The following is a 10,932-nucleotide window of genomic DNA, read 5'->3' as shown; positions in this document are numbered from 1 at the left end:
TGAAAGGAGATGTTTAGGAGCCTCATTACAGGAGAAAATTCAGGGTGGCAAATTTTGGGGTAGGACGAGTCTATTTCTGTGCCCATTTTTTCCCTATTGGCCGCATTAAACAGCTCCCCTGAAGTCTTTTCTTTGATTATTTCTCTAAATATGTTGCACTGTACAGAGCTTTGTTCTGAGTCTTTCCTGTGGACAAAACGCAAAGTACCATTTTCACTGTAAATGCCAAAGCACTGAGAAGTTGAGGTGATTTTTACCTTTCATGAAATTCGTTGATCATTTATAATTTTTACTGTCTTTCAGTTACTGCTAAGCCTAAATGAATCCAGAGTCCCAAGGAACAAATGTTCCATAATCCGCTAACTACTTCCTTGTCCCATCAGCTCCAACATGGATTATCTCTAAACTACATACAAGTAAATGGAAACGGTTGCTCTGAAAGATCAAGAAGACAAATACTTAAATGAAGTGATAAAATATGACAGACTCTACAGCACTGTTGATTCATTCCTACCTCGGATGTATTTCCAAAGTACCAAGATAGCACATTAATCAGAAGTAGTGTTCTCTAAAATATTTATTTCTGTTATAAAACTGACAATCTATTTAAGAAAAGTTATTAGTGCTTAAATGCACTATTAAACCACATTAAATTCTCCGTAAGAAATATTTTCTTTGGTGTTAGTACTTTCTTTCAGCACTTAGGAGGAGATAACTGAATTGATACCCTTCCCTAAATTCACTTTCTCTAAAGTCTTTGAAAGAACTAGTCTTCAATACTGCCCATTCATCACATTTTAAAAAAAACCCCAAAATCAAAAAAACCAAAACACAACAACAAAACTCAACAGGATCCAGTGTCTTCAAATCACTTATATATATATATATATATAAAATATATATATATATATATAAAAATAAATTATTTGACTTTTCATTTCATTTTTGAGCCCTTGGGTCATGTATGCTTCGTGTCACAATTCTCAAGCTTTCATCATAAGCCTTATTAGTTTTTAAATGAAAGCTAAGATTTTCACTTACTTTATAATCATAGTAATTATGGTACTATTTAAAAAAATCCAAATATTGCAAGACTTAAAATGAAATCATAAGATTTGGCAACACTCCGTTTCTCTTATATTTTTTTCTCATTGCCTATAGGGTTTTATATTGTTTTTAAAACTGAGCCTGCTCTTTCTTTTATTGGAGCTTTATTTTTAAATGCAACAGCAACAAGGTCGGTACGTACGCCATGGCTTGCACTTGTCTTTGTTTTCAAGAATTTGTTGAGGAGAGACAAAAAGCCATCCGTGCTTTCTCACCCCTACACAACACCACAGCATTCCTCAAGTGTACACCCTTCTCCCAGCAGTTTCTCTAAGGGAAGAGGATATATAGAAAGAAAAACAGGCAGTAAAAGTTCAAAAAAAGTCATTGCTTTTCTTCCTTGACTAGTGACATGTTATGCTCTGTCATGGACCAGCAGCTACTGACTGCAATGTAACCAGAATCAGGAGCTGGCTAAGGTCACTTTTACGCCATTGGTAAAGCACGCTGAAGAGGTCTGGTATTGAGAAGCACCTGGCTCTGGAACCAAAGGCAGTACAGCCAAGTCAGCATGCTTCTGTTTCCATGCCAATTAGTCCTGCCGAAAAGACTAATTAACCTGGGAGAAGGTTTCCAATAATAACTACTGTGCTGTCTCCAGCCCAAACAATGTTTTATACAAAGTTAGAGCATCCAGAAGCTCACAGGCAACATGACAGCCAACAGCTCTCACTGCGTGTCCCTTTGGCACCAGTGCAGTTTCCCTTCATCACCATCCCGCACAACAAACCCAGCTATAAATGCTTTTAAGCCAGTGGAGGTTTTGCCTGGCAAAACATGACGATGGAGGTCTGTGCTGGTGGCACCCTCACAGGGATGGCTGGAGGGAGCCTCAGAACCAGGACCTCTGCACACACACCGCGCCCCAGGCTGTGGCAGGGACCCCTCTCCAGCCCGGTGTGGGTCAGGGCAGGGCACCCAGCCAGCTCCCTCTCCTGCCCCAGCCGCCTCCTCCCAGGAATCGCTCCCAGGATACACGAAAGGGCAGGTGGATGCAGCCACCCTCCTCGGGGCAGGAGAGGGCAGCGTGCCCCAGGGCTCAGCCCGGCCCGGCGTCCGGCAGCCCGCTCTCACCCGGCTCCGGGGGGGTCCGTGGCCCTACTCGCACCCCGGGGACCCCCTCGCCCTCCTGAAGAGCAGGAGCCGGCTGCGAGAGGGAATCCCCGCCTCAGGGCGGCTGCCGTGGGGCCGGTGCCGCGGCTGGCGGGGCGGGCGTGCCCCGAGGAGGCGCCGGCGGTGCCACCGCCCCCTGCTGCCGGCCCCGGAGAGCCCCGCTCCCGCGGCGCCGCTCGTCGGGTTCTCCGCCGGGAGGGACGGCGGCGCCTTCCTTTCCCCCTCCCTCCCTCCCTCCCTCCCCTCCCGGGTGGCGGGAAGGCGGCGGGGCGGGAGGCGGCGTGTGAGGACGGCGGGCGGAGGGGAGGCAGGCGGCCGAGCTCCGGCGGAGGGCGGCTTCCTCCGGGGCTCGGCGGCGTCCGGCCGCGGGGTGGGCGCAGCCGAGTGCGCGGGTGACTCCCGCGGGCCGGGCAGCGGTGTTGGGCGATTTTTTTTTTTTTTTTTTTTTAACTGGGGGGGAGGGCGGGGGGGAGAGAACGTGGACTGTCGCCTCCGCCTCTTCCTCAGCTGTAGCCGGGGCAGCCGGATCGCGGCGGCGGCGGCTGCTGCTGCTGCGCGGGGGGAGCGCGCAGCGGAGGGATGTGGGGCTTTTTGGGAGGCAGGATCTTCGGCATCTTCTCTGCTCCCGTCCTCGTGGCCGTGGTCTGCTGCGCCCAGAGGTAGGAGCCAGCGTGCCCCGGCACGGCGGGGCGGCACGGGGTGCGTTTCTCCAGGAGAACAAGCTGATGCGCTCCCCCACCTTCTCTTCCCGCTGTCGCCCCCGGTCCCCCGCACCCCATCCTCTGCCTCCCCCGCCCGACACTCCCCCATCTCTCTCGCCCCCACAGTGTGAACGACCCCGGCAACATGTCCTTCGTGAAAGAAACTGTGGATAAATTGTTGAAGGGCTACGACATCCGCCTACGGCCGGATTTCGGAGGTGAGTCGCCCTGGCCGGGCTCGCCGCCTGGAGCGCCCCCCCAGCCCCGCTCTCCGCGGGGCTGCCGCCGCTCCCGCACGGCGGAGCCGGCTCCCGCGGCCCCGCTGCCGCGGCCCCTCTCGCCGCCAGGTCGCGGAGCGGCGGCGGGTAACGGTCTCCTCTGCCCGCAGGTCCGCCCGTCTGCGTGGGGATGAACATCGACATCGCCAGCATCGACATGGTTTCCGAAGTCAACATGGTGAGTAGCGGGGGCTGGGGGGGGTGGCTGCCGCCCGGCGGGTCACGGCCGCCCGTCCCCCGTTCCTCCCCTTCGCACGAAGTCGCTGCTGCTCGGGCGAGCGGCGGCCGATCTGAGCGGGGCGGCGAGCGCTGATCTCTGCGCCGGAAAACTTTATTTCCCTGGAGACGCGCTTTCCCCCTTCCCTCCTCTCCCCTCTTGCTGCCGGCGGCCGCCTCCGCGGGTGTGCGTGGCCCAGCCGAGCCCGGGGCCACCGGCTCGCCTGCCCACCCCCTCCTTTTCCATGTCCCCCCGTCCGGCCGGAGCTCGCTGGGGCTCCGCCGGGCCACCGGCACCTGCCGCGGCCTCGCAGCCGGCGGGATGCGGAGCGGAACGGAGCGGGCTGGCGGCGGCGGTCCAGGGGGTTCCCGGGCCGGTGGCGGAGGGCCGCGGCTGGTTCAGGGGCAAAAAAAAAAAACCAACCCAGCTTGTCGGTGGATAAACTCAGACATGTGCGAGTGTGTTAATTATTGTTGAGCAACCAGAGCAGGCGCGATTGCGTATGGGCTTTGGAGGAATTGTGATTTTGTTTCGCGAAGTGATGCTGTTCCGGGGCTGTCAGTTTTCGCTGAGGAAAAGGCAGGTGTTTAGTGTGTTTCTGCGGTTCAGCCCCCAGCTCTGTGCAGTTTGGTGGTTCGGGGTTGGAAGGTAGGATTGCTGTTTCTCATCCGAAATCTGAGGTGGATTTTTCATGTTGCTGAGCAGATTACTTGCTCCTGCTATCTCTCAGATTTTTCTTTTTGCAAACCTGAGGTTAAAAGACCAGCCTACTCTGCAATGCTGTGGTTACTTTTATGGCATTAAACATAGTAATCTGTATGTTTGGAAGCTGAGCTCTCTTCTAGTAAATATGACACTAACATAGGTGCTAGCCCTCCTTTGATGCACTGTTGCAGTGTTACAAGCTAACATAGCTTGGCTTTATACATGATCTGTGCGTTGTCATTAATCCTGCCCCTTCCTTCTTTCTCCCGGTGTACCCAAAATACTGAGATAGAAACTTTTTGCTCTGCTTCTGATCTTTTAAAAATAGTTTTAACAGAGATACAGTTACCTGTTTGCAGTTAAAAGTACCACTAGCATCTGCCTTTCTAATCATTCAGGAAGAACAAATGAGATAATTCCTACTTACAAGAGTTTATTTTAGGCTTTCTGCAAATTCAGGCAGCTGCAGAGACACCTCATATATTCCACAGGCTTTTCTGTACCTGTCGGATTGCTTCTCAAATAAATGGAAGCCAAGTCTTTGAAGAGTAATTGGAAAGTCTGACTTCACTATCCCCACTGCCACCTTCCACACCTTTGGCTGTGCTCCAGACTTAGGGAAGCACTACATTATGCATTAAATTAATACATAACACTTTGTGTATGTGAAGTGCCACATAGGCAATAAATATCAGAGAAAGGCAAGTGGAGACTGGAAAGAAAATGAGAGGATAGATGGTGCTTTTTGTGGCCTTTTTTTGTTTCTTTCTTTTTCCCAGCTCTGGGAAAGCCTGTTAGGTTTAAATAACAACTTGTCTAACCCACTGTAGCAGGGATATAGGGAAAAGTAAGTAATTACACTGTTTGTTGTGCTTCTAGACTGGGTAATTAGATCTTGAGTAAGACAGGAGCTCCTCAAGAAGATGGGTGCCCTCCATTTCTTGCAGTGAGCCAGCATGACAATTACTTTAGTTTCTAGCTGCCCCACAAGTCAGTGCCCACTGTTTCCCATTAGTTGCCAGAGCTCTAAAGAAGTGAAGAGGTTTTTTCTATGCCCTCTCATGGGGCAATGCAAAGCATGAAAAATATCAATACAGGTCTTAAAACAGAAACAAATACGTGTTTCTGAATGGAGTTGCTAAAGTACTGTTGTTACAAAAACTAGATTAATTTACTTCAGGCAAAAATGGACTTCTGATTGGTAAACACCTTAACTGCAACTGGACTTTCAGCTGAGCTTGTTTTTTCTCCCTTTAAAAGATGTCTTCTTTGACCAAACACAGCTATATTCAAGTACTGCCTGAGCTGATTACTTCCACTTTTTTTAGGTAACTTTATACTGATCTGCAAAGATTATTGAGTAAATATCAAGAAGCAATGAATAAGGATGAACAGAAAGAGCTTTTCAAGATTACTGAAGTGTTGCAAGATAGCAATTTGGAGGGGAAAAAAAAGTCACAGTTAGTTTGAAGACCTGAGGTATTGCTGTTGAACTTCATAGTGGTTACCAGCTATGCTTTTAATCTTTGACATATTCTTTCATTTAGCAGATATTGTGAGCATTGACCTTTAGCCTCATCAGCTATTGAAATGTCTTACAAGAATTTCTTTCTATGAACTGTGGTAGTATGGACATTAATTCCTTCGATTTAAATCTAGACATTGGTGTAACCTTTTATAAATTAGCTTGTTAAAATTCATCTCTGTATTAAAAATAAAATAATCAGAGAATTAACATTCTTCAATTTTATGAATATAAATAAAAAGTTATTACAGCAAGTTTTATTATACTGCCTTCTAGGCAGCCTGTAATGTAGCTTTCAGTGATACGATGACAATTTTTTGTAACAAGAATTACAGCTTGTATCATACTCTTTTGTATTCTTAATCAAACTGTAGGCTTATGTATAATATATTCCTTTATGAGTCTTCAGTTACTAGTTATTCATTTGGCTTTCGAACATTTAAAAAATTTATTTGTGTATTTTTGTTCTTTCTGTTGAACATTATTAAAAATCTTTTGCCCTTCATACATCCAGGCTACCTGTAGCTATTTTTTAGAATAGACTGATTGAATAGTAATGTGCATCTTCCTCAGATTACATGACACAGTTAACATTTTTCTTTACTTTTAACACTCAAACGCTAAGCTGGATCAGGAGGACTGATGCAAGTATCAGTACTGCACAGCATCAAATTGTTTTACTGAGAAGTCTTAAATAAGCAGTTTCTGTTTGATCTCATAACATCTTGAAAATATTTAGTAGCATTATTGAAATCGTTACTCTGCTATACTATTTACATTGTACTGAAAATACTAAACATTTATGAAGTAAAAATAATATGCCTTGATATTTATACTTTGAGTCCTATATATGGTAGCAAGAATGAACTAATGAAGTTGAATGTAAGAAGTTAATTGTTCAAGGAAGGGCTGTGGTCTGTTGATGACCTGTGCACTTATGTATATGCATATGTATGTATATCTCCATATGTGCTTTATTTCCTTGCTTTACCTGTGCATGCTTTCCCATTATTATTTGCCTATTTCATGAATTATACCTGTAATTGGGTACTTAACCACCTACCTATTTTTGTGCATACCTCCAGTAATTGCATTTAAGACTGCTGTAAATGCTTGTAAAATGTACAGTAATGTACATCTCCAAACAAAATGCTGATCAATAATAACAGACATATTACTGAGAAAATACTGTAAGTAGTTTTACAAATAAAGAGTATGGAATATTACTTTTGTCAGATTCTAATAATTTAGCTTTATAATTTTTCATTTTGCATGATTTGGGTTGATCATGTTCTGTACTTTCTGTGGTTTAGAGGTATGTTTTGCTTAAATGATGTGAATAGAAAAATAAATAGTTCTTGTGCTTTTTGCTAGTCTGCCAACTTGGTTCCAGTCAGACAGTATCCAGTATATTTTTATAGTCTGATTCTTGTTCAACATTTGGTCTGTGAATCAAATGGGTTAGTTTTGAGCATATAATTTTTAAGCATCCAATTACTCCTGTAGCTTTTTTATCCTTAGAAAGTTAAATAATCAGTACATTGAGTCTCCAAATACCCCCCTCTTTAAACTCATCGTTATAGCTGGAAGACTAAGGTGCTGTGCTTTCATTTTACCATCATTTTAGGATGTGTTTTATAGTTTATGGGAGGTAAAGCTATAGAGTGTATAGAGAAAACAAGGAGATAAGTGCAAAAATGAACCTTTCTCCTTAGAATGTTTTGCAGAGAATAGTATGATCTCCTGTAAGAAAGGAAACTTGCACTACTGCTCTCTAAAGTACTGTCTGCATTCTTTTTGTGTATAGAGGGGACTTCATAGCTGTTCATCCCGGGTTTTTCAAAGGCTCTAATTTCAATTAAATTAAACCAGCAAAACCCAGGAGGCATCACTGGCTAAATAGTCATCCTGCTGTTTTAGGAATACTGTACTCAGAAAATTAATTTGACATAAAGTCAGACCATAAAACTTTTGAGTTGTTGTTTCTGAAAAAGTTGTAATCTGTTCTATGCTAACACTGTAATTTCTTATTTTTACATATGTTCCACTATAAAATTGCAAGTACATATATGGGCTTCATTGGATACTTGCTAATTTTGAAAGCAATTTCAATATCTTTCTGAGAAACTGTGTTAGTTTCTGCTTTAAGGTCAACTGAAGTTCTTACTCACTGAAGGCAAATATTGTCTACTTTCATAGGGATGCATAAATAATTATTTTTAGGTGAATTAATTCATACTTCACCTGAAGTACTGAAGGTGCAGAACCTTCATACTTCTGTTGATGGGATTTGTCATGTCTTACTTTAAATGTCAAAAAATGAGTTGGGATTCAGTTCATGTAAACTGAGATGTATGCAATTAGATGTCTAAATGTATGCTGGGTTGCTAAACTCTATGATCATAGTTAATGGGGATCTTGAACAGAATGTGGCTGCTTAGGGAGTAGTGCTTCTTAGATATTTTAGGTGCCTCAAGGCATCCCATTTGGACTCGAGATGCCCTGCAGAAAGGCAGGGGATTCTGACAGATCATGTGCTGTACCTGCCAGCTGTATGCAGGTGTCCTACATAATCCAGGGCATCCAAAATAGCACCAGACACCCTTGTTTAGGTGAGTAGTTCCCTCCGTGTCCAGCCAAAGCTCATCTTCCACGCTCACTCTGGAATCAGGAGGAAGCACTGATTTGTAATAGGTATCTTAGACATCTGTGTGAGGCTTTTTTTTAGGATGGAAAGAGTCGTCTTTCTGGGTAGTGTCCATTTTTCCTAAGTGTCTATGGAGAGAGCCACAGCAACTTGGTTAGTCTTTGTGTGGCTGCAGCTAGGCATGGTGAAATGTGATCTATATTTCTTATAACAAATAAGCTTTATATTTCCTGCCATAAACAGCTATTTTCTAAATACTTTCCAGACAGAATCTCGAAGTTACCTCATGCAGGAAATCATAACTGAATTGTGACATAATTTGCTTTGAAGATTCAGATGGAGAATTTAAATGAGTTGTACTAATAGAGTTGATTACATAATCATTCTGATTGCAAACAAGTTTTCTAGATAGAAGATTCATGTATGCAGTGCTTATAACTTGATCGCAAATTGTGAGAGTATCAAATAGAATATATAACTTTATATAATGATTTTTGCTTTTATATAATTTAATGTACCTAGGGAGACTAGTGCACCATACTAAGTAGATATGTCAGATAGACCCTATAAATAACTTTTATATATATATGTATGTTTTTGATAGATAATATAGGAGAAAAAAAGGAAGAAGAGAGAAATACTGCCCAAGCAGGGAGGCATCTCCTGAGGCCAGCATGGCCCGGTAAAGAGTGGTATTGCTGTGCTGGTGACGAGCCAGGAGCCATCCACCAGGAGACAGCAGCTACGGGTACTGCTCCTGGAGGACTGTCTTGGCAGGTTACTTGCCCTCCAGTTGCCAACTGGAAAGAAGAGCATCCTTCCTTCGAATCATCTCTCTTAGACTCATAGAATCATATTATAGAATCACTTTGGTTGGAAAAGACCCTCAAGATCATCGAGTCCAATATTGGCACTAAACCATGCCCCTAAGAACCTCATCTATGGATCTTTTAAATACCTCCAGGGATGGTGACTCAACCACTTCCCCGGGCAGCCTGTTCCAATGCCTGACAACCCATTCTGTGAAGAAATTTTTCCTAGTATCCAACCTAAACCTCCCCTGGCACAACTTGAGGCCATTTCCTCTTGTCCTGTCACTTGTTACTTAGGAGAAGAGACCAACCCCCTCCATGCTACAACCTCCTTTCAGGTAGTTGCAGACAGCGATCAGGTCTCCCCTCAGCCTCCTTTTCTCCAGGCTGAACAGCCCCAGCTCCCTCAGCCACTCCTCATCAGACTTGTGCTCCAGACCCCTCACCAGCTTTGTTGCCCTTCTCTGCACTCTCTCCAGCACCTCAATGTCTTTCTTGTAGTGAGAGGCCCAAAACTGAACACAGGATTCAAGGTCTTGGTGCCATCCAATTTTCTTCCTCAGGACAGTACCTGTTAACTCCCAGAGCCTACCTCACTCTGTCTCTCCACTCCTGACATGTTTCATAGTTCCTGTTGACAGAGAGAGAAGTGCTTGTGGCAGATGGTGTGATAGGAGAATGACACCTGTTTGGCCAAGGAAACTCATGACAGACTTCTGCTTATTTGTGCAGGAAAGCCGCTGTTGTGAAGGGGAAGAAGTACCTGCTTATGCAGACACAGTGAGGTTGTTGATGTTGCTTGGAGGTGGCAATAGGCTTTTAAAAGCCTAAATCCAGCTGCCAGTGTTGAATCATCCTGACTTGGATGATGAAATAGATACAATCTGTGATGACATCAATCTGGAATAATTGCAAGTATTTCAGGGGAAAAAAGGGGAATTTGAAATGATGTTTATGAATTAGAAGAATGGCCATAGATAAAGAAGAGGCAAGCACAAAGTACTACATTTTGTGAGAAGGAAGAATCCAGTACTTAGAAAGAATTGGCTAAGCAGCAGTGCAGAAAAAAAGGACATGGAGGTTTTACTGGACCAGAAGATAAAGCAAATGAAAAAGTTGAAGTCACAAGTGCAATGCAATTGAAAAAAGACACACCTTGCTCTTGGGTACATGACTAGAAGCGTCATTTACGAAACACAGGGTTTTCTCTGGCCACCGTTAGTGAAGCCTGAGCAAGAATGCTGTGTCCAGTGTTTTTGCGCTGGTTTGTGGGGAGATGGAATTGAACAGGAAATGTAAGGAAGGGAAACAAATGTTTCTAATTAAAACAGTTAGAAAACAGGGTATATGTGGCTGTGTTGAAGTAAATGGGTTTGTTTAGCACTGAAAAATAGGATTGAGAGAGGACATAAATTTCCCAGTATGTAGGTAGCTGATGATGAGAGAAGGATGATGAGCTGCTCTTTAGAACCACTTGAAGTAAGACCTGAAGAAATTAATTAATTGATTTCAGATTAGTTTTCAGCTAACTACATTTGTTGTAGTATCTCCTTTGTTGCAGGTTTTCAAGAAGAGACTCTTGGTGGTGTTGTTCTTGCCTCTGGGGAAGCTGGGCTAGCCAATGCTTTGAGATCTTTTCCAGCAGTTTTTCTGTGAATCTATGCTCTGGTTTAATTAGTGTTTCTGTCAGTACTCCCCTGAGTTGTACACACAAGCGTGTCATGGTGTGGTTTCAGATGCCCCTGCTGATCTCGTGCTGATGCTGCAGGTCAGGAGTCTCCCATAGATTGTTTGTAATATATGCCAGCAGCATATATATATGCCATG

The 10,932-nt window shown here is 44.3% G+C and overlaps 1 protein-coding gene across 1 annotated transcript in view; it reads left to right on the top strand.

Moving 5' to 3' along the window:
• Positions 1-2,799: 2,799 nt before the first annotated feature.
• The window catches only part of GABRB3 (gamma-aminobutyric acid type A receptor subunit beta3), a 113,505-nt gene continuing 105,372 nt past the window's right edge, over positions 2,800-10,932 (top strand). The window contains exons 1-3 of the mRNA XM_065637816.1: positions 2,800-2,879; positions 3,048-3,139; positions 3,310-3,377. Of these exons, the coding sequence (XP_065493888.1) occupies positions 2,800-2,879; positions 3,048-3,139; positions 3,310-3,377 (240 nt within the window). The remainder of the gene's footprint in view (positions 2,880-3,047; positions 3,140-3,309; positions 3,378-10,932) is intronic.

The sequence above is a fragment of the Caloenas nicobarica genome, chromosome 1 (assembly GCF_036013445.1).
Source record: "Caloenas nicobarica isolate bCalNic1 chromosome 1, bCalNic1.hap1, whole genome shotgun sequence".
NCBI lineage: Eukaryota > Metazoa > Chordata > Aves > Columbiformes > Columbidae > Caloenas > Caloenas nicobarica.
This window is presented reverse-complemented; position numbering and strand designations above follow the sequence as displayed.